Below are 24609 nucleotides of genomic sequence, written 5' to 3' on the forward strand. Positions count from 1 at the left end.
CCACAACTGTTGTGTTATAACCAGACTTCTAGAGTGCTAGGTGCACTCTCTTAGCACTACCTTGTGCTAATTTGCTCAATGGATATGGGGGGAGCAGGCAACAATGCACTTTACTCTCAGTTACCCCACTCCATTCACCAGCCAATTTTCATCTCTTCAAAGGACTGATGTTAATCAAAGTTAGCTTGGGAGGGAATCTAATTTGGTGATTAGAGCAGAGAAGTGGGGGGTAAGGACTCTCAGCTTCTACTCCTGACTGCTGCTGACCTGTTGTGTGACGTAACTTAACCTCTCTATGCCTTTGCTTTTACTCCTCTGTAAATTGGGGATGTTAAGACTTATCTTCCTCATATGGCTTTTGATACTTAATTTTCATTAAGTGCTTGGAAATTCTTGGATGTAAAGCACTATTAGAGTTCTAATTATCATTAGTTGTAGTAGTTTGTGACTGTCCCCTCCAATTTTCATTTCCTCAGCTTTTTCTGTCTAGGACCTGATCCAAAGCCAATGAAAAGACTTCTGCTGTTTTGAATGGGCTTTGGCTCAGGCCTATTATGCTTTAATTCTAACACCTGTAGTACAGAAGGTCATGCAGCTTCAAATTTGTATATTTATATTAATGTTTTACAGGAATTTTTTATTTCAACCATCAGAGTTCTGAGAGGTTGAAATATATGAATCTAAGCTTCACTGGTTGGGCCCATCTCATAAAAAAGTATTACATTAAAAATAATTTATTCTTAACTGTAATTTCAGGTGAAACATGGATATTCCAAAAGAGTGTGGTGTACTCTGGTTGGAAAAACTCTTTACTATTTCCGTAGTCAAGAAGATAAGGTATGTCGTTCTAATGGTCTTTCTATGACTTGTTTGCTCAGGACTCTCAGGTGAATGAAAGACAGACATTGGGGTGGATTTTTAATCAAGAGCCTGCAACTTTATTAACTAACATTGGTTATGAGTAGTATATGCCTATCCATTTCACGCCAGGCATTTAACTGAGCCTAGTGCAGGTTACAGGCTCCTACCATATAACAAATAACTGAGGGTAGACTCTTCAGCCTGCCCCCCTGGGCTCAGCTCACTTCTAAGTCCTCTCACCTTTCACCCCTGAGGGGATTTCAGGGTACTAAAAGGGGGAACTTTGGTCTACAAAGACTTCAGGTCTCCTCTTCTCTTTACAGGTCCACCAGCACAAATCTTCAGTCTCATTGATCTCTGGAGCTGGCCCTTTTAGCCTTTTTCTGCCCTGTACGTCAGCCTCATGTTGCAACAAACTGAACCTTCCTATATTATGCCTTAATATACAGACATCCAGGTCCTCTTCTTTACCCCACTTGTGCCTTCACAGTGCTTCAAGGAAAGTGAAAAACCCACTGGACCACTGCCAGTTTGCCTAATGGGGAGACAATCCTTCCTGATTCCAAGATGCTGTGGATTTGACTGACTGTCTGTTTTTTGGGAGCACAGTTCACTGTCTACAACTAAAGGGAGGGCAGGTCACCTATTGAGTTCCCGGGGGAGGGGTGGGCAGCTGAAGAGGCAAAGGACTCAGGATGACTGGGGAAAAGTTTTGGTTGTTGGGTGGGGGAGTGCAGGGGCCAGTCAGCTCCCCCTCTCCCCTATACAGCCAGTGGGATGCAAGAAGCTGAGGAAGAGGTAGGGGCCAGCCCCTCTATCTATGGCCACATACTTTATTCCGTTCCCCTGTTCTGAAAGTGATGCATCCATTTTTCTGATCCAACCAGTATTGCACCTCATCACCTGTTGAGATGGGGGAGCATTTCTCAGAAATATGCCCTGCCCCCGTTCTGGGACAGTACATTCTCCCTCTGGCCTGACCAATCGTCTCCATTGCTGAGATGGAGAATGGGGATTTTGGTGATATCTGAGCAATCCTATTGTTAACCCCTGAGTTTTAGTATATTTTATTTCACTCACTTCAAACCTAGTTAAAATTAAACTCAACAGCCAGTTGACTGTCTATTTACTCCATTAAACCATTAAAATAAAAATAGCAGAGGCAGCACAGAGAACCTCCATTGTTACTTCCAGGCTTGATAGTGATTTCACTGGGCTTTAGATCCGGCATATTGTTTTCTCCATCTTCCTTCCCTTTTCTTCTTCTCCCTGTTGTTGCCTCCTACTGTTTGTTCTTAATTTAGGGCCAGATCCTAGCAACACTAAGGCATATGAGTAACTTTGCAGTGTGAGTAATGTCACTGAAGGCAAGTGGAAAATTTGAACTAGTAAAATAGTGCTTATTTATGATACTGTGCATTGTAACAAGTAGTAATAAGCCATACTTCAGGATTTTTGTTTATTTAATATTGCTCTTTGAAAGTATACCAGTTCTGTAATGTTCCAAAATCCAGTAACTCTTTCATTTCAGAATATTAACTTCTAACTCATTTTACAGAGAAGCTGCTAAGTAAAAAGTATGTTTACATTTTTAATGTAAATGTTGACTGAGATTTGATGACACATTGGTTTTCACATCAATTGTAGTAAGAAATCTGTATGTTTAAAGTACAAGAATTTTCAAGTTCTTATCTTTGAAAATTATTCCTTGAGCACAGGCCCTTTAGAAATATTTAGGCAATTAGCTGGCTCATTATAAATAGTTGTCTAAAATTTGGATAAGTTTACTGCAGTTTTTTAAACCAAAATGAACAATTATTTTATTAGATGGTAATGTGGAGGAAGTGCAGCTTTTACAAGCAGAATGTGCTTTTGTAAAACTGCATATGCAGTATTTTTAAACTGATTTCTTTTTCAATATTCGAGGAGTTGCTAACTGAAAACATAAGTTTTTATTACAATGGAATGTGTGTATAGAAATAAAGAGCCTGTGAGGCATCCGGTAATGTAAACTGCTGTATATGTTACATTAATGGAGTCCATTTGGTTAAAAGGATTCAAAATAACATTATTATTTTGAAAACCATGTGCTGAACAATGGAGAAGAATTACACTAATTGAAATCATCTGTCAACCCAGCTTCTTGTAATCCTAATTTAGGTTTAATAAAAATACTATTTAGCACAAGTACGTCATAAAAATGGTTTCTTGTAACTGAGATGGCATCTCTGAACCTTAGGATTCAACAGCCCCTTTCACAGAATTCGGCCTGTTCATAAAGCAAGAAATTAAGAAGCACTACGGGAAAGGAAGCCAGCACGTGTATCTTTGACCCATGTCCATTCTGTTAGTGAAGAACCAAGAAACCTGCATCCTTCACTAACAGCCAATGCCTTCTTCAACCGGGGCAGCTTACCACCCATGTTAAAACACTCATTTTCCAATCAGTATCTAAGAAGACAATTCTTGATGCAACCAAACTTTCCAGCTATATCCTAGTATCTAATCTCCAATTTCTTAAAAAGATTATTGAGAAGATGGCAAAGAGTCAGCATCAACTACACCTGATCTCTGGTGATATTTAAAAAACATTCCCACCCAATAATGTGCTATAAATATGGTGCTAATTGCTCTTGTGCACAACCTGCTCTTGGTCATGGATAAATATACCTTCTCTTTTTGCTGGATCTCTCCATAGTGTTGGACACCATAGACCACGAAGTTGTGCTGGCTTATCTCAGATTCTTAGCTGGTGTATGTGGCAGCACACTGAAATGGTTCCTATCCTTTTTCTCAGACTAAGCTCAGAGTAATGGGAAGATGCTCCTCAGACACCAAATCCCTAATCTATGAAAGTTCCTCACCCATCATATTCAATATAGGGTCATAAGACACCACAGCCTTGATAAACAGCAGTACACGAATGATACCCAGATCATCTTCACCTTCTCATCAAACAGCGCTATCTCTTAGCTATCCCACTATCTCCAGGAGATCAGCATCACAATAACAGGCATCCAGCTGATGCTAACTCTTGGCAAGACAAAAGTAAGGAAAGGGAGATCTTTCAAGAACCTAGCCAGCATTATATTATTATCATCCTCTGTACAGGGCATAAGCCCACCTGATAGTTGTGAAAATGGTATGTAGTATTTGTGTCCTTCAGGATTCCTCATTGATAGTGGATGCTCACATAGTTACACCTATGAAAAACTGCTTCTTCCACCTACAGCTGACTGAGAGACTAGATCCATCTTGACAGAGGAGGACTTGGTCATAGTCATATATGCATTTGTAACCTCCCGTCTTAAATACTGCAATCCACTATACCTGAGACTTAAACCGGAGACATGAAAAGGATCCAATAGCAGCAGTAGTGATGCTCCAGTTGCCACAGTGACACCCCATCAAATACTAGGTTAAGGCTATGTTTACACCACATTTTATGTTGACAGAATTTATGTTGCTTAAGCTGTGAAAAAACCACCCCCCTAAGTGACATAAGTTACACCACATAAAAGCCGGTGTGGAAAGCACTACGTCGGTGGGAGAGCTTTTGCTGCTTGCGGAGGTGGTTTTATTATGCCGATGGGAGAGAGCTTTCCCATCAACACAAGAGCATCTTCACCAGATGTGCTGCAACAACACAGCTGCATCAGTGCAACTGCACCAGTGCAGCACTGTGCATCTAGACATGCCATAAGTTTAAATTCAACATCCTGGTCTTGAGTTTGAGAATCCTCAAATGGATTGGGCCTGGGATATCTCAAGGGTTGCATCGTCTCCCACAATCAAGACCTATTGTGTCAGATAGTTGCACATTCCATATGCAACTATCAAGAACAATATATCTTGTAGAAATAAAAAGCAGAGGTTAGTATGAAACTGAAGTCTTCTCACTCTTAGGACTGTGCTTTAATGACAAGACCATGCTTTCTCTCTTCCAGGATTGTAAACTGGGAGGGTGGTTTACCTTACAGTTCTTAGTAACATTAAAAGAATAGACTTTTATGGACTTTCCTAATGTCAAACATTCAGAACATGTTGATGCTAGTTTTATCAGTTTCTCTTCATTTGTAGATCAAGAACTGTAAAACTGAGTTATCCAAGATGACTATTTCTTATATTTACTTATAGTTTCCTCTGGGTCAAATCAAGCTTTGGGAGGCAAAAGTTGAAGAAGTTGACAGGTCGTGTGATTCAGATGAAGATTATGAGGCCAGTGGTCGCAGTCTATTATCAACACATTATACCATTGTTATCCATCCTAAAGAGCAAGGACCTACCTATCTTCTTATAGGATCCAAACATGAGAAGGTAGTAAATGTACCCTATCTCTTAAGTTTCAATAAGATAGCTATAACTATGGTATTGTGATATGAACATTTTCTATAGTGAGTAAGATATGGAAAGTCAGAGACAAGAGACTTTTCTGCTAGACAATCTAGAAAGTGGTCTGATGTAACAGACAAATGATCACACTTTTACAAATACTTATCAGAGTTTGAGTGATCACTATAGTTAACTGACCCCATTTAAGGTATCTGGAAAATATCAGTGGATTTTCCCGTGGGGACTCCTATCCAGTTTACTGCCCATTTGCTGCAGTAATGTTAATTAGTGTGCACTAAGGGGAAGACTAACAGGAATAATATGAGAGAGGTTATTTCTGAACATTATAAAATAAAATATTTGACAGTATGGTAGACCTTGTTTTGATTCCTGATCTTATTCCTCAAGTGGAAAGGGCAATAATTAATACAAAGACATCATATTCGCCTCTTAGAAAGGAGAGGAGGGAATACTTTGCATCTCTCAGTGATCTCTGACTCAGTTCTGCTCTCCTTGGCTAAAATGAATGGTGGTTGTAATATAAGACCTTGATTAGGGATAGGGAAATAAAACAAGGGGAAATCCTTGTGCCTTCACAGGAAGGTATAGCACTACTCTGAGGTGGGGGAAAAGCTTTCTTATAAGATGACTCAGTGATTTAGTGAGCTAGTGCACTATAATTCAGCTTTCAGTCATTTAAATTCTGTCTTAGCTACATGTGAAAAAAATTAGGTGTGTGCTCTCTTCCTAGTCTCTACTGAACATTCATCACATCTGGCTTGAGTGCACTTTCTGCTCAAAAGACACCTATATGTAGACTAGAAAGCTTGCTTCAAGTCAGGATTAAGATGTTTTGGCTAAGCTTTCATGAGAACCTTTGTGCATGAAGCCACTGATACTGTTCATGAGTGCCAAATTCATCTGTAGAATTTTTCAAAATGAATATTTTTGAAGTTCCTTGTTTTGGAAAATTTCAATAAAAACGTAATATTTTAAACTCTCAAAAATCTGCTTGGAATGATGATTGGGTTCTGTTTGTTTTTGTCTTGTAGGACACTTGGCTTTATCACTTGACAGTGGCTGCTGGGAGCACCAATGTAAATGTTGGATCAGAATTTGAACAGCTTGTTTGCAAACTGTTAAATGTGGAAGGGGAGCGCAGTAAGTTTATTTCTCTTTCCATATAATCTTAATACTTATCTGATCAACTATAATCCAAGTGTATTTGTCCCAAATTTGTCACTCTTTTTTGTACATATCAAAAGTTTAGTTATAATTGTAGGCAGAGTTTCCAGTGCTTTTAATGTTTGTGTTTTGATATAGTCAGTTTGTTAATTCAGAACATTCAGTAAATGTTTAGTCATTTAGATTTCAGTAGAAAAGATCTTAGACATTAACAGATGGTCAAAACACTTTATTCACAGAGAAACAAGAGCTCCATAGTAGGCTTTTTTTTACCTTTTGTCTTCCAAATTTTAATATGAATGTACTTTAAAGTTCTTGACATTTCTGTAATGTGCTACTGATGGGGTTATATTTATTGGATGATCATGAGTTAGGACACTGCTATCTAGCTGACTAGTAGAGATGGTTGGTTTAGACTACCTGTGCTGCCTGCAGGGTCAAAGGGCTCCAAATCTTTCAGAGATCTCTTGACTCAGTAAGAAGTGCTACTTGTTGTTTATGCAGGGTTTAAACACACAAGGCCTTGGAAATACAAACCAGGGCTACAACTCTGTAGATGATTTAGTACTAGCACCCTTTTTCTCGGAAGTGGTGGAGATAATGGGAAGGCAATGCCACTGCAGCAGCCTTTAGGTGAATGTGTGGCACATTTTCAAGCCAATAGGTATAACTGAAAGTGGCACCACCAATGATCTATCCTTCCCCTCCCCTCCACCAGTGCTCAAAACCTGACTCCAGTACTGCCAGTCAGAATTACATGACATAAACACTATGGTTCACTGAAGACATTAAAGTTTTATTCTTGACACAGACAATAGCATGATAATTCTGCTAAACAGAAGTGCAGTGGGGCAAACTTGCATCCTACAAAGATAGGACTATTCCAGCCCTTGAACATCATACCAACAGTACCCATTCCATCCTCATGTTGCTTGCCATGGTGCTTGTAGGTTTTATCCGTGTTTCCCTTATGAGACTTAAAATAAATATGAGGCTTTTCTGAGGCATTGTATAGGGAGAAAGGGAAGCACAGGAGATCTGGATTCTATTCCTGGCTCTGCCACTGTTCAGCTGGGTGACCTTGGGCCAGTCACTTCCCCGCGCGGTGCTTCTGCTTCCCCATTTCTAAAATGGCAATAATGATACTGACCTCCTTTGTAAAGTGCTTTGATATCTACTGATTGAAAGTGCCATAAAAGAAGTAGGTGTTATTAAACAAAGAACTGTTGAGTCACTTCTCTTCTTGCCAACAAGCAAGCACTTTGAGTACTCAGGGCAGAAATATCACCTTGCCAAAATAAACATGCTCCTGCACTAGACTACGGTAGACATAGATTTTGGAGAAATGGCCATTTGCCCCAACATGGTGCTGCTGCAGCAGGATCAGGCATGAGCAAGTTACACAATAATCTCCCATGAAGAGTCAAAAATGAGCTGAAGCTTTATTATATGTGTCTGTCTGCCCAAATTCAGAAATACATCTTGTTCTTTATGGCAAAAACATTGTTGTACTTGGAAATGGAAACTGAGTTTTTAATTTATTTAAATATCTCTAGCTCAGCTGTAAACACTCAGTCTCTAAAGCAGCAGTGGGCAACCTATGGCCTGCAGGCAGCAAGTGGCCTCTCAGGGTAATCCACTGGCAGGCCACGAGACAGTTTGTTTACATTGACCATCTGCAGGCACAGCTGCCCACAGCTCCCAGTGACTGTGGTTCACCATTCCCGGCCAATGGGAGCTGCAGGAAATGGCGTGAGTTGGCCACGAGGAGCTGCAGGTGGCCATGCCGGCAGACAGTCAACGTAAACAATCTGTCTCGTGGCCTGCCAGCAGATTACCCCGTTCATTAGTCTGCATGCAGCCCATGGGCCGCAGGTTGCCCACCACTGCTTTAAAGTCTGCAGAAGAATGTTCTTAGCTGGGGCATCTGCTGTTACAAACTCTGAGACTGATCTGCAGACCTTATCCTTGTGAGTAGTTCCATTTAAATCAATGGGACTATTTATAAGAATAAGGATTACTTCATTTGAGTTAGCGTTTGCAGGATCAGGCCCTAAACTTGCTGATATTAGACAATATGAGCGAGAATGTATGTTGAGTGTCTACACTTAACTAGTTAAAGCCTAAAAAAATAGCTTTTAGCAGAATCTTATTAAGCAATAGGAAAACGTGTGTGCTGCCCTTAAGGCAATCAACAAGGAAAGTGGTGATGTTCTGTCTGAGTCCTCTACAGTATATCAGCACTGTTCTCTTATCCATAGTATGTCACAGTAGCATAGCTTGCTACAGTTTTTCATTTATTTAGTTGCTAGCATATCCTGAGTGTAAGTCACTTCCCACACATATGGTAAGAAGAGGCATGAGTTCTTGTGTCCTATTAGTCCAGGCAAGTTAAATCACATTCCTTAGTGGCTAGATTCTGGTGTTCAGAACTATACTGGCAGTTGGTCTTGTTGAACCTCTTGAACCAGAAATACGACTTCTGAAACTTTTCTAAGCAGACTTTTGTGGTATAGACGTCTCTAAAATAAAAGAACTTATCATTGGGATATGAACTGTGGAAACAATGAGCCAATTGAACAGGAGTTGTACCAGACTTGCCTATCTTGATTGTACTGTTTTGATTAGAGACGCACACAATGGAGCATACCACTTCAAACAGTGATCTCAAACTAATGAGATTTGAGGTAGTTCAATACTTGAATGGGAGATTTCTGCGGAGAAGCTCAACCTCTGCAGGAAATAGTTTGATGCATTGAATGGTGATATTGTTCCCCATACCTGTCATAATTTGAAAGCCATAAACATGGCTACCTGGGAAAATAAATAGGGAAGGCCCTTTCAACTCAACTGTAATACATTGCAGTAGGTGTTCGGAGGGTCAGAATGGAAACCAAATACATATTTTGCTGAAAAAGTAGTGATGATTATTCAGTCATAAAGACAGATGAGTTTGTTTTCCTACTGAGTCAGTATCTAGCATGGTGTTAGGGAGTACTGTGCTAGTGGAAGCAATGTTTTTCCAGGTGAGATACAACACCTAGGTCCGATGACACCCACAGTTATTAAAAATACCAGGACTTTTCCCCCCCAAGATCTGTTCCAAGATGGGTAATTCAATTCTGCCTACTTAAGTTTCCCTGAAATTTGAAACAAATGAGAGACTCTTCTTTTACTATTAAAAGTGTTCCTATGCATTTTTATGTGTTGCTGTGATTCACACAGAAATGGCTGCACTTTATTGGTGGCCAAAATGATTCCTGTATGTAAAGTCAGTTACTAAGAGTTTATAACATATGTTGGGTTCCTTCTGGATGAAAGATGTTATATAAAGTCATTATCTTAAATGATTCCTTGCAAGCAGTGACCATGTATTATCTGTTCAGCCTCTCAAATTTGGAGACACCCGACTCTTTGTCACAGCAAAGAAGGAATTGCTTCCCCTCTTACAACACTGCCATCAGAGGCCCTGCAAACCGAAGCAATAAAATTATTTAAGGTAAAATCCTGGTAAATGGTTGTGTTTTTTTCTGTGTGAGAGAGATACTTTTTTGCTCACTAAAGATGTTCTCTTAACAGACCTGCATGTGAGTCTGACTCACCAGCTAGCACCTCCCCTTTTGGCTCTGTGTGGTGTAGCAGGCTGTCCTCCACTGACAGCTGTGATGTTAGGATTCTTGGAACTTGGCCCTCCAGCCAGATCACATATAATGCAACCTCTACGGTTGCAAACTCTTCAGGATTGTCCTGAAGTCTCCTGGAGACTTTAAAGATTAATCTTTAATTAAAGATTATGTCGTGATGAAACATCCAGGAATACATCGAACCAAAATTGGCAACCCTAGCCACCCCTTCTGGTGTGAGCCAAGAATTCAACAAAGAATAGTCCATTAACCTCATATTCAGTCCAACTCCAGAATCAGTAGTCCTTATTTCAGGTGTTGGGGTTTCAACAGTGCTTACTCTTTGCCAGGGGGTTTTTACTCCACTATCCTCATGGGTCCAGTAGGGGAACCTAAGCCTTCCCACTTCACTGGGTTCCAGTCCAGGGACCCTTTAATAAGCAGTGAAGGCTGCCTACACAGTTTCCTTGATCCCTCACTGGACTAGTTCTTACCTTACCTTCTGAGGCCTTTCCCATAGACATTTCCCAGACTCACAGAGTATCAGCATCTCTCTCTTTAAGCTTCTTCCACAGTCTCATGGCAGAGCTTCTTAGCACTTTCTGCCACCCAGCTGGTTCTGCAGCTTTCTCTACTCTCCTGGCAGACAGCCTTGGCTCCCTACAGACTCTTTCACCAGCATGGAGAATCCTGGGTAGACTCAGTTTTCTAGCTTTCCCTCACCACTGCTTTGGGCTGCCTGTTGCATGCCCACCTACCTTCCTTCTGGGAGGTGCTGTCTGCCAGCAGTCCAAACTCAGCAGATTCACTCCAGCCAGGCTTCTCCAGGGTTGACACCTACTGCAGGTGTAGCAGGGTGGAGTTTGTTGAGCCCACAAACTCTCATTAACCCCTTCTGGTCCACTGTGGGGTTGGTACACCCCATCACAGCCTGGAAAGAAAAGCTATGTCTTTATCTTCAGAACACATAAGGCACGGACAGTGCTAGCTGAGCCTCTCCACAGAGCCTCACCCCCCTAATCTGAAGAGAACAACTCTAGAATTTAGAGAGCAGTTCAGTCTCCAGGCCTGTTTAATTTATGACCTTTCTGCCGAGATTATCAGTAAAATTGCCAGCTAGCACCCAGGAGGATAGTGGATTTTTGGCCTGAGACTAAAATAATCAAATTCATGGGTTAGGAAACATCCATCAGATAGACAGCTGGTTGAAATTTTCTGAAATTTGTTTTTTTCAAGTAAATTTTAAACAAACAACAACTACAAAAAGTAATTTAAAATGTTATGGCTTTTTTCATGTTTCTCAACCAGCTCTAGAGATTGAAGACATTTTACAAATTGTAATGGGAAAAAATGCAAAAAAACAAATAAACCCCAAACCATCATTTCTGCACATTTTTTCTTAATTTTTGAACTAACTCTAATCATATGGTAACAATTGTCATTCATTATGGACCTTGGCTGAATTCAAACTGATGACTTAGGAGGGAAAGTTTCTATTGTCCTTTTTCTTTTATAAATAAAAAAAAATTATCAAGACTTTCATATACATATGTCTAAGCTGAGCCTGTGTTTTCCTTCTTGAGTTTAGTGAACAAGTGAAAAGTATGTGTGTCTTAATAATAATATATAGTAAAACAAAATGTATGTGAAGACTACAGAGTAAGAGTCTTCAAAATATTTAGACCTAAAAAAATTATATCATATTATTAATAATAGTCAGAGGTAAAAGAGCCAGTATGCCGTGCCGGACCAGATCGGCTTCCCCAGGTTGGCAATTTAAAGGGCCTGGGGCTCCCTGCAGTGGCTGGAGCCCCGGATCCTTCAAATTGCCTCCCAAGCCCGGCTGCCGGAGCCCTGGGGTAGTGCCAGCAGGGCTCTGGCGGTGATTTAAAGGGCATGGGGCTCCGCTGCGGTAGCAGCGGCCGGAGTCCCGGGCCCTTTAGATTGCCCCAGGGCTTCCAGCCGCCTCTGCAGCTGGTAGCTCTGGAGGTGATTTAAAGAGCCCGGGTATTTAAAGGCCCCACCTCTTCCCATTGAGGCCATGCCTCTTCTGGTTGAGGCCACGCCCCAGCTCAGGACTCCGGCGTACCGGTAAGTCCTTTCAGTTACTTTCACCCCTGAGAATAGTACAAAGAGTACACAGCAACTGCCCTTCTGCAAAGATGCAGCTCTGACAAATGAATTCAAGAGATACGTCTTGATCCTGTTGCGTGCAGGTAGACCCCAGTGTTTGAGCACAGGTGGTTGCAGAACAGAGTCCTTGGGTGAAAGCCCAGCCCCACTGAAGTCAATGGCAAAACTCCCCTGTATTTCACTCTTCAGGTTAGATAGGTAAAAATGTGTTTTTCGCAGCTGAAGATTGCTATAGACTATATGCTAATGATTGTTACAGAGAAAAAGTACTTTTCTGCCATTTCTTTGCACACTGAGGGATATATTAAGAGTTAGAAAGCCTTTTCTCCATGGACCTTATCCATAAATTCTGCCAAGACCAAGTTCCTTCCAGTAAAAGCTGTCTTGAGAAGTCATATGGAATAGTTTTTGGCTAGATGTTGAAAGGAATTTTATACATTCCATCTGTTCAGTCCCTGGCACTGGCATATCCAGCTTGTTTGTTTGAAATGTCAGGAGAGTCTTAAAGAAAAATGTCCATTTTATTTTGCTCATCCCAACAGCATGAAAGTTGAAAAGGGAATGAACTTTCCTCAGCACAAATAAACACATGTATTTGAAAAATGACATTCTGAATTACATTTAGCAAATCTGAACGTCTATCACAGGAAGTAGTTATTTTGCTAGAAAGGGATGACTTATGTGACATTGTCATTATAAAGAACTCAGTGTTTGCGATTCTAAATTAATTCCCAACTTGACTGAGAACTAATGTATCAATCAAAAAAAGACATTTGGGTTCAATTTCAGTTATTCTGCTGCTAATCAAAATTAGTCAAATATATCTAAATATCTCAAGATAGAAGGAATCTAATCTGCTGATAGTTTGTTTCCCTTCTATATTGGTTATTAAAATAATTCCTTAAAGATTAATATTTAAAATGTGTAAGTGGATTTAGTGATCATGTAACCAAGGGACTAAATATGTAGACCAACTGGAACCCACCTTTCTGGGGCAGGTGTTATGCAAACTTTCTTGGACAATATTGCCATTGCTTTATGGAAGCTCCTAGCTATTCCAGAAGTGGAATTTGCTTGAGCAGAGACTACCAGTAGTGCAAAATATTATGCTGCTTTTGTGATGTGAACAAGTGGAGACAGAATGTGACCATCAAACTCATGGGACTTGAGCCCAGATTTTAACTTAGGACTCCTGAGCTAAAGAACTATTGCACGGACCCATTATGCCACCTAATAGCTCCCCTCTTTGTTTCCTTTCCCCTTCCCACATTGAAAACTTTCCCAATGTAGGAAGAATACAACTCAAGAAACAAAAAATCCTAATGTTCTGGTCAATTTGTAGTTTATTGAATGAGGCCTTTAAAGTTTGTTGCTCTTGTTTCAGCAGCCTTGCCATGGCAGGCAACACTGCAACTGCTCACAGGACGGACCAGCAATGATTGTGTTGTGCCCAATTTTTGTTTTTATATCGACTGCCTTTACAGTAGTAGAAGATTGATTCTGAGCTTGCCCTTTTGGGTTTCAAAGTCCTGAACAATGTATATAGGCCCTGGTTTTATTCAGAATCTTCTGAAAACTTGCCTGACATCACCTCATCATGTCTCAGTAGGTGATTGTGTTTTTGCTGTCATAGCTCCTAGTGAGTAGAATTCACTCCCTGCAGAAATCTGCCTCATTTTATCCCTCCCCACTTTTAAAAAAGCATTTGAAAATAGACTGTTCAGAGGTATTTTTATCTTAAATCTGGTCATGTAGAGAAGAACCCCACTCCTTTCCTCATACTTTTCAAGGGATAGCATCTTTGTTTTTTAAATTTTAATTAATGTAATGCATGATGATTTAAATATTATTGAATTTTGGTTGTGAAGCACCTCTGTGAAGGGGTTAGATGGAGGTTGATATATAAACTTACATATTATTATTTTACATCCAGACCTGCCAGTTGTTTATAAATGCTGCAGTTGACTCTCCTGCCATTGATTACCATGTATCTTTGGCCCAGAGTGCTTTGCAGATCTGCCTCACACATCCAGAGCTTCAAAATGAGATCTGCTGCCAGCTCATTAAGCAGACAAGACGACGACATCCACAGAACCAGGCAGGACCAATACAGGTACGAATAACTTCTGTTAATGGAATGTCCTTCACATGAGCAATGAAGGGCTTTGACGGACCATTGAGTACAGCAAAGAAATTTGCATGCTTTGGTAAAATTTACATCTTTGTGCTGTGCTTTATTGTAAATCAGAAGAATAAGTGTAAATAACATCCTCATCTCTTTTAAGTGCTGAACACAAATGCAAGTGGGTTTAAAGTTTAACATAAGGTGTAACACATAGACCCCTGTGGTTCTCCTCTCAGCTGCTGCATGCTTCCTTGAGAGCCTGTTTTTCTTCCTGAGTTAATTCCAGATTCAGCCCCTAACTCACACAGCACATTTGTCTTTAGAATGTGCTTGGGGGGGTGGGAGGTGGCAATTCATTCCCCATATTTGGCTATGCAGTTTAATATGCTTGTTTTCAAGACAAGTATCTTCTTTCCAGTGCCTGGCCTTACAGCCTCCCACGCAATCTTGTACACATACTGCATACCAAATAATGTCTATGCAGCACCTAATTGTGTTTCTTCACTCTGTTTTATTACCAGAACTATATTTTTCTTCAAATTTGTAAGTAGGAAAAAAATTAAACTGAGAGAGGAAAAAGGAATTATAGTCTAAGTGGTATATACAGATATGGATTAGTAGTCCATGTGAGTAGCGGTACACAGACAGCTAGGAAAGAAGCAGGAGAATTTAATAAGGAAACAGTTCATTAATATGTTGACTTCATGTGTTTGTATTCAGTACCTGAGTTCATATTTTTGAAAATTATTAAGTTGACACATACTGCAGTTGATGGTTTTAATTTAACCTTTCTCTTTTTTGACACTCTTATACCATTCATTGATAGGGCCTTTCTTTGTAGGTGAAAAAAACATTATAATCTCCCATAATGGTTTTAAAAGTACATTAAAGTGTTTTCATAAAATAAAAATGATGAGATGAGGGAATGTTTTGAGGTCCCAGATCATTACAGGAAGATACGTTTTTTTCTCTCACTTTCATTTCACTACCCCTCCCAAGTAAAAGTCTGATCCATCTCCCATTGAAGTCCATTAATTTTTCCATTAACTTAATGGAAGTTGCATGGTGCAGTAAATGGTCTTTGAGAAGGAAACTCTTCAAATGCTTAGAGGGATAAAATAATAACAATCCCACCTAACCTGCAGGCAAGATGTGAAGCTGCCACTTATTTCATCCTCAGAATCTGTCCTGGGCCAGAGGAGTGTGGATAGGAGACTAGCATCAGCAAATGAAATCTGGGGGGGAAATGTATTAAAGGTAGATCTATAGTGGAGGTTTCCTGACATTTTCCATTCTAAGTCCCTGTTTTCAGTTGTTTATAACTTGGCCATCTTTAACCTGAAATTTTCCGCATGAGGTGTTTGCCTCAGGCTGATTTAGTGTGGTAAATATTCAGTAAAAATGTTAGCTGTTTCTCAGAATGAGGTCAAGGACAAATATGTTGTTTTACCCAAGTTAAAAAATGTGTGCAATGCTTTGTTGAGATGCTCTAGTGCTGGCACACTTTGGAGCAGGGACTTGAAATGTATTTGGTTGCCTTGTTGTTGGGGCTGTGCCCTTTTCCGCAAATCTGGTTAAATTACGAGCCTCTAAAATTTTCTTTGCATATGCTCAGTAGAGACTTGTTAGAGTTTGGCAGCTAAATTCTCTGAGGATTCCATCTGTAGTGGGCATGCAAAGGAGCTGAACATGACTTGCAGTTGCTCCTTCCGCCACCCATGGATAGCTTGATGCCATGCACAGGACCTGAGAGTAAGGAGGCCGTTTTCCTTTCATTCTCAGTGCAATTGTAATTCGGCCCCCTTGTGTGTATGCATATATGCAGTCTTTAATCACATAGTCACAAACTATTTTTTCCACAGTACTCAAGCCTTATTCAGTGCACAGTATGACTTGTGATCTGGGAATGAATCAGGATGTGTAGTGAATGAGACTGTTGTCTGAAGGATCCCTGCTTCATTTGTTGCAGATGTTGGAGGCTGCATAGTGAATGAGGGAGGGGTCTGCAGCAAGAGATGGAATGTTTTTGTGGTTTAGGGAATTGAATGCCACCTTAAATGGATTTAATTCCTATTTGATGCAGGTCATGTTATTTAAACCAAATTTTTCATTAACTATGTAGTCCTTCATTTCTGGGTGCCCCACTTGAGACACCTCTGGTCTGCAGAAGTACTGGACACTCATAACTGCCCATGGAGTCAGTGAAAGCTGAACAAATAAAATGCTACAGTCTCTGAAAAAAAAAGTCAGATTATAGACATCTCAAAGTGGGCACCAAAATTATTTTACACTTTAAACATTAATGTCTCTGTGCATTAGTTCCCCATATGTAAAATAAGGATAATAAGGTCACCTTACCTCACAAGGGTGTTGAGAAAATAAATGCATTAATATTTGTAAATCAGTGCTGAAGTGATGAGCTCCATAAAAAAGCCCATGAGGAAATTAATAATTCTGTATTCAGAGTAGGTTTGAATAGCATGCAATAAATAAATCTTGGGTCTACACATTGAACAATGAGGATTAAAAAAAAAGTCAAATAGCTGCTCATTCAGTGAGCATTGTTGAGCCTGTGCACTGAATGAGGTAGGGGTCCTGTGGCGGAAAAAGGGATGTAATTAAAGACTATCTGTAATGCATACTTACAGGGGAACTGAATTAAGGTGGTACAGGCAACCTTGATTCAGGTATTCCCCAACATTTGAGTGAGTGACTTTGCAACCTTAGTTTTCTTTTAGAACAGTATTTTGTATATAATTTTATCTAAACTGAACTAAAAAAAGTTGCAGGAAGGGGGAAACATGGAAATAGAGATAAAGACATCTTGGGCTTCCAATGAGGTAATATCCCAATTCATTTCAGCTTTTTACCTGTAGTTTTGAGCTTTTCCTGCCAATATACAATTGTCTGTCATTTTATTTGGCATCTTGCACAATGAACTGCACTGTTGACCAGTGATCACAGCAAGAAATTATTTTACTTTGTAAGATGCCCAAAATAGTGTTGTTGTTTTTTACTTTCTTCCAGGGTTTGCAGCTGTTAGCTCTCTGTGTTGGACTATTCCTTCCTCAGCATCCATTCCTTTGGCTCCTCAAACTTCACTTAAAGAAGAATGCCGATTCCAGGTGTGCCTATGTATTACTAGCTGTATAAGTCCCACTAATGGAACTTCTAGGATACATTTTAAAATCAACTTTATGACATATTTGTGGACAAATGCTACAAAAGTACAATTTGTACACACAACTTGTGTGCATCACTTGGAAAATTTGTCCTTTGTTTTGAAAATTGCACTACAGTATTCTGAACACACAATGTGAAAGCATGAAAAGCACAATATAGCTGTTACCCAAAGTGTTCTGAGGCAAATTCATTCCTGACAAAACTATTCATTTCAATGGATTAACACCCTTTATATTCTTACCTTTGATGGAAAATCTGTTGGAAACATTGCAAGGAAACCTCAGAGTTCTCCTTCCATTTGGATCTTTCAGTGGGTTTACTCACAGCTTAGCACATAGTGAAGCAGTTCATGAACCATGCCCTGTTTCTCTTTTTGTCACAGAACTGAATTTGGGAAATATGCAATTTACTGTCAGCGATGTGTTGAGAGAACCCAGCAGAATGGGGACCGAGAAGGAAGGCCATCAAGGATGGAAATCCTTTCAACCCTTCTAAGAAATCCCTACCACCACTCATTGCCATTCAGTATTCCAGTTCATTTCCTGAATGGTATATACCAGGTAGGGCTCATAAGCATGATATTTAACTTGCCCAATCTGATTTTATTAGCACACTTGTGAAGTGGTTATGTGTCATAGCCAAGATGAAGGAGGGAGAACTATGGGATTAAAGTAAATATGGCTTGAATTTCTCCTGGCTGGTGGTTAGCAATGGAATGGGCAAAGTAATTGTCAGATTTAATCAGTGTTTCAGGAAAAGAAAAAGTTTTGAGCAAAACATCTTTAAAACTTGATTATTGCCTAAGTAGTATCCACTTCATTTTTCTTGTTTAACCAATCAACCACATGAATGGAGCAGTCTGGAGAAGAGAGCAAGGTGTTAGAGGTATTCCCTCCAACTGAGCACCTTGGAAGTCAGGTAGCTTATTGAAGGTCATGAGGCACATGTGTAACTCTGATCATCACTAACAGAGGATACCTGCATTTATTAGAGGCAGAATATGCTCCATAGTCTTTTGGGGCCAATCAAGACCCCATTAAAGTCTGAGGGAACCTTTCTATTGACTTCATTCAGAACTGCATCAGCCCTTTGTGCCTATATGTTCCTAATGATTAGAGCTGGTCAGAATTTTCTGTCAATAAATCTTTTGACAGAAAATAGCTTTTCAATTAAATCAAATAAAAGAAGATACATTTTCTTTAAAAAATTTTTAGTTTTGGCAACTGAAGAAAAAACTTCATGTCATGAATAACTCTTGTTCCAGAGTAGCCTCTCATGCTCTACAGGCAAAACACACACAGCAAAGACCTCTGACCCTCCAGCCAGGCTCCCTCTCGTTCAGGGGTGGGCAAACTTTTTGGCCCAAGGGCCACATCTGGGTATGGAAATTGTATTGTGGGCCATGAATGCTCATGAAACTGGGAGTTGGGGAGGGGGAGGAGGGAGGACTCCAGCTGGGGGGTGCGGGCTCTGGAGTGGGGTCAGAATTGAGGAGTTCAGGGAGCGGGAGGGGGCTCTGGGCTGGGTAGGGGGTTGGAGTGCGAGGGGGAGGGCGAGGGCTAGGGATGAGGGGTTGGGGGTGCAAGAGGGTGCTCCAGGCTGGGACTGAGGGGTTCGGAGGGTGGGAGGGAGATCAGGGCTGGAGTAAGGGCTTGGGGTGGAGGAGGGGGTCAGGGTGCAGGCTCCGGACGGTGCTTACCTTGAGCAGCTCCCAGAAGCAGTGGCATGTTCACCCTACAGGTCCTACATGGTGGTGTGGCCAGGCAGCTCTTCGCACTGTCTGTCCACAGGCACCGCCCCTGGAGCTTCCATTGGCCGTGGTTCCCAGCCAATGGGAGCTACAGGGGTGGCTCTTGGGGCACGGGCAGCATTCAGAGCCTCTTGGCTGCCTCTACACATAGGAGCTGGAGGGAGGACATGCCACTGCTTCTTGGAGCCGCATGGAGCAGGGAAAGCCCCCAACCCGCTTGGAGCTCGAGAGCTGGATTAAAATATCTGGAGGGTCAGATGTGGCCCCTGGACTGTAGTTTGCCCACCCCTGCTCTAGTGGCTAGACACTTTTAGGGTTATAGTGTCTTTAAAGGCTTTCACAATACCAGCAAACCATGAGCTATTCCTTCAGTAACCAGATATCTGGAGTCTGAATTATCTTTTCTTCCCATAAGCTTTCTCTTAGTCCTGCCTCTTCTTTCAGGGCCCATCAATTTAGTCTGGGCCTTCTTCCAAGGCCCAGCTTTCCTTTCAGCCTGCCCTTCTTTCAGGATCTAATGCCCTACGTATTTCCTTCTCCTACAGCCCATCTTTCTCTTCTAAATTCCCACAGACTACCATTTGCCTACCTTCTCCCCTCTTTTAAACCACAGCATTTCCTATTTCTAATAGTTCTCTCCTCCTGCACAACACCCTCCACAGGTGACAGTCATCAATTTCATCAATCTTTTCAGCTGATCCTCATGTTTCAGTTATCATCATTAATTCCTTAGTAGCCACAGACCAGGCTAACTCCTTTCCATCTCCTTACAGGGGCTGTCATAACATTTTTCCCAGATCTGGACCTTAGCGTCCAAAATATGGGTGTTGGCATGAAAACCTCCAAGCTTAGTTACCAGCTTGGACCTGGTAAAGCTGCCACCAGCCAGGAATCTATACAGTGCCTGGCGCACCGTGGTCTCCCCAAAACCTTCACTGGGGGACCCCCAGACTTAGATTCCTTGAGTCTCACAACAAAGAGGAATAAACCATTTCCCTTCCCCCCTCCGGGTGTTCCCTCCCTGGGTTCCTGGAGAGAGATACAGAAGCAAGCTCCGTGAATCTAAACAGAGGGACTCCACCTTCCCTGTTTCCAGTCCTGGAAATTCCTCCCTCACCCAGAGGTTATGCAAAGTCAGGTTAATAAATCTAACACAAAGAGATTTTCCCCCCTGACTTCTTCCTCCCACCAATTCCCTGGTGAGCTGCAGACTCAATTCCCTGGAGTCCCCACTAAAGAAAAAACTCCAACAAGTCTTAAAAAGAAGGCTTTATATAAAAAAGAAAGAAAAGGACATAAAAATGGTCTCTCTGTATTTAAGGTGACAAATACAGGGTCAATTGCTTAAAAGAAAAATGAATAAACAGCCTTATTCAAAAAGAATACAATTTAAAACATTCCAGCAACTACACACATGTAAATACAAAAGAAAACAATATAAACCTTATTGCCTTACTATTTTTGTACTTACAACTTGGAAACAGAAGATTAGAAAGCTGGAGATAGAAAAATCACTCTCATAGCCAAGAGAGTCAGACCCAAGACAAAGAACAAAGAACTCACACCCAAAATTTCCCTCCACCCAGATTTGAAAAATCCTGTTTTCTGATTGGTCCTCTGGTCAGGTGTTTTAGGTCACTGTTTGTTAACCCTTTTATAGGTGAAAGAGACATTAACCCTTAGCTATCTGTTTATGACAGGGGCCATGTCACCCTATGACACAGTAGAACTCCCATTAACTTCAGTATAGGGTCAGTATTGGATCTAGTATCCCTTCTGTGAATTATGGCATGTAAATAATTGTAAAATTATGTAGTTATGTACTGAATATCATTTTTATTTCCTGATATAAAGAAAAACTCTGCTTTCAAAACATTTTTATAAACTTTAAAAAAGTATTCAATATATAGCCAACAAAAATATATATATGTACTTGGATCTCCATAAAGTTATCACCTTAAAGTTTCAAAGAGAAATGCTTGAGATCAAAAAGAATGTAACCATCCATGATGTTTATATATTGGTTTGAAAAGACATGCTCCCAAGTGATATGAAATAAAACCAATAAAGAGTCTTAAATATCACTATAATTGGTTAGTTAGTTGGGCTCAGATCCCCATAGGTATTTAGGCTCCTAGTTTCCATTGCAGTCAGTGGGACTCCATGATCCAATATTTCTAAGACATTTTGTTACTAATAAAAGTGGTGTGGTTTCTTTTGTGTGTAGAGCCTGGTAGATACTCCTGTCCTTTAGCACAAACATAAAGTTGAGGGAAGTGTCAGAGACAAGTATCTGAATAGAGACAATTAGCCACATATTACTAAAATTCTTTAGTACCAAAGACAGAACAGGAAACTTGATAAATATTTACACCAGTAGACATGGGAGGTAGAAAATATTCTTTGGACAATTACTATATATACTATATATCACTGCTCCTGAAATACATTTTATATGTTTTTTTTCAGACATACAGTATAATCTAATCAAGGCTCCTGTTAAATTGTATGTCATGCAAGGTTGTTATCTATAATCTTACCTTCTGAGCCACCCTGTCATAATTTTTTTGTTATAGTATTTCTAATAATATTTTTCCTCACTGAGGAACATATCAAATTTCCTTTTTAAATCAAACATTTAGATTAATTCAAATCTATAGCTTAGTAAATTTAAAAAAAAACTGTAAATGCATTTATCTAGAGATTAAGCTTGAGCTAGAAAACAAAAAAAGGAAAATAATATATTTGTTTAATAACAGTCTGAGATGCTATGTATAATAGTCTTTGATTTGGTAAACAAAATGCAATGACTTGTAACAGGTAAGCAAAGTTTTTGACATAAAATTTGCTTAGTAGGGCAGAATAAAGACCACCAAACTGTCTTCTTTTTTTCCAGAATTTACAAGTTTAAATCCTGGCTAAATTTTTGTCTAATCCGTAGTGGAATGTATCAAGTTGTAATGACAATGAGCTATCCAAGGAGGATAGAACAGGGCACTCTCTTTCCATGTATGTTCTAGAAAGTGTCTTGTCCTTTTTAAAAATCTTACATTTAATATTTCTGAGAGTTTTTGTAACTAAAGTGTTTCATTTTCTTCTGTTCAGGTTGTTGGATTTGATGCCTCCACCACGGTGGAAGAATTTCTGAACACCCTTAACCAAGACACAGGAATGAGAAAACCAGTGCAGTCAGGATTTGCATTATTTACTGATGATCCTTCTGGCAAGGATATAGAGCACTGTCTTCAAGGAAACATTAAAGTAAACAAAACTCTTTAATGAGCTGCACATATTAAACAACAAAAATATCTTAATTTTACAGAGGCCTTTTCAAACAAACAATGTAAGGGAAAATTATTTCCTTATTAAATGCTTTTTGCTTTTCTTCATTTGACATACATCAAAGGAAAGATGAAAACAAACTCTAATTTTTAACTCTGAAATTCATTCAGTGGAATACATTTAAAAGCAGTGCCTGGCAGACTAGAATGGGTCAGGGAATTGATGATGGGATAAGGAACTTTTCACCTCTAGGACACCAGTTTACATGAGGACTGTTATTAGTGGCTAAAAGTTATTACAGTCCAATGCTCATTCTGTGGCTTTAGTTGGTGTTCTCAGTCCAACTCCTGTGGCTGAACAACAAAGATCTCAATACTCAGTAATCCTGAAGAGCTCTCAGAGCTGGAGAAGTGAAGTAGACTGGAATAGAAGTCTCCAGATGAGGGCTGTGACACGAAAATTGAACTACTAGATCTTGTACTTTGCAAGTCCTGTGGCTAGAAGACTTCAGAGTCCAATGCTGGCAACCTGGTTCCTGTCATAACATCAGATTTACTATACACTTAAAGAACAGGAGTACTTGTGGAACCTTAGAGACTAACAAATTTATTTCAGCATGAGCTTTCGTGAGCTACAGCTCACTTCTTCGGACGCATAGAATGGAGCACACAGACAGGAGATATTTATACATACAGAGAACATGAAAAGGTGGAAGTATGCATACCAACAGGATGATTGATTGATTAGACTCTTCCTGTTGGTCTGCATACTTCCACCTTTCATGTTCTCTGTATGTATAAATATCTCCTGTCTGTGTGTTCCATTCTGTGCATCTGAAGAAGTGAGCTGTAGCTCACGAAAGCTCATGCTGAAATAAATTTGTTAGTTTCTAAGGTGCCACAAGTACTCCTGTTCCTTTTGCGGATACAGACTAACATGGCTGCTACTCTGAAACTATACACCTTAGAAATATAAACCCAGCTCCTAAAATAACAAAATACAAACAGCTCTTCTAATATGTTGCTCAAGTGAGGAATGTATTGGAAGATCAAGGAAAGTGGCTGACAGAGATCTGGAAGGAATGTCAGAGGGTTTTCTATCCAATACAAGGAGGTAAAGGTTTAGGTTCAGTTCAGTAGATTGGCAGTGCTCCGTGTAATGTTATTTGTGTGGATTCTGAAGGGATGTAGTTATCCCCACAACTCAGGATTAAGGTATTTGCAGCAAGGGTTGGGAAGACACAACATAATTGACGGTTTACTACGTTACATCGTTGTTCTCGCAAAGCATATAGTGGGGCTGGGACTGGTGTTGAAGCAGCTCCTTCAGCCCTGGGGAGTAAGGAATGCTGGGTAATACCATCAGGCAGGCCTGTTACACCCTTCTGCAGTGTTCAGAGAAGTATTAACTGGCTTCAGGGGGCTCTGCCCTTATGGCTGGAAGAAAAGTGGTCATGATGCAACCGGAGATAAATAGTGCCATGGAGGATTCCTCTTTCCTACCAAAAAAAAAAAACAAAAAACCACCCAAAACCAAAACAAAAAATCATGACATGGAAGGTAAAAAAAAAAAAAAAATCAATTAAACAATTTACTTATTCTCGTATTCTGTTTTCTATTAACGTGAGATTTTGGATTCTGTTAACATTTTTGCTGAGTCTTTCCAAGGGAGTCAATAAATAGTTTCTTCCCATCTAATCTGAATGGACTAGGGTGCTGTCATTGCAACACACTCTTCCTTTGATCTGGGAACAAGGGACCAAGCGAGTCTCCAATTTGCACAAAACACTGGTTAGAAACGGAACCATCCACAGCATGCAGTATAGTTGTTTAATTATCCTCTTTATAAAAGTCATTCGTTTTGAATAATTACGTATGTGGTGGCTCCTGCTAAATTATATACCTTTCCTTTCTGTATAAACATTTTATGGCCAGATTCCAAAACCAAGGTCTGTCTGGTAGGATAAGCGAATAACAACAACAAAATCTGACTGTTAAATCCTCAGCTAAAAAGTGCCTGTACAGGTACTTTTCACAAGTTTAAAAATTAAAGCTATGTGATTTTTCTAAGTTACAATAATTGAAATTCTTTCATAATAAACAGATGGTTTCCTTCAAAGATGCTGTTTTGGCAAG

General features: G+C 40.1%; 1 protein-coding gene across 3 annotated transcripts in view; it reads left to right on the top strand.

The window, feature by feature from the left end:
• Positions 1-24609, top strand: part of PLEKHH2 (pleckstrin homology, MyTH4 and FERM domain containing H2) — a 123149-nt gene that overhangs the window by 76849 nt on the left and 21691 nt on the right. For 2 of the 3 annotated variants that reach the window (XM_030557657.1, XM_030557660.1), the window contains 8 exons: positions 757-837; positions 4999-5178; positions 6246-6354; positions 9765-9877; positions 14068-14247; positions 17287-17384; positions 17825-18002; positions 22298-22453. In XM_030557657.1, coding sequence (XP_030413517.1) covers positions 757-837; positions 4999-5178; positions 6246-6354; positions 9765-9877; positions 14068-14247; positions 17287-17384; positions 17825-18002; positions 22298-22453 — 1095 coding nt within the window. The remainder of the gene's footprint in view (positions 1-756; positions 838-4998; positions 5179-6245; positions 6355-9764; positions 9878-14067; positions 14248-17286; positions 17385-17824; positions 18003-22297; positions 22454-24609) is intronic. The other variant, XM_030557658.1, reaches the window with a different exon arrangement.

The sequence above is a fragment of the Gopherus evgoodei genome, chromosome 3 (assembly GCF_007399415.2).
Source record: "Gopherus evgoodei ecotype Sinaloan lineage chromosome 3, rGopEvg1_v1.p, whole genome shotgun sequence".
NCBI lineage: Eukaryota > Metazoa > Chordata > Testudines > Testudinidae > Gopherus > Gopherus evgoodei.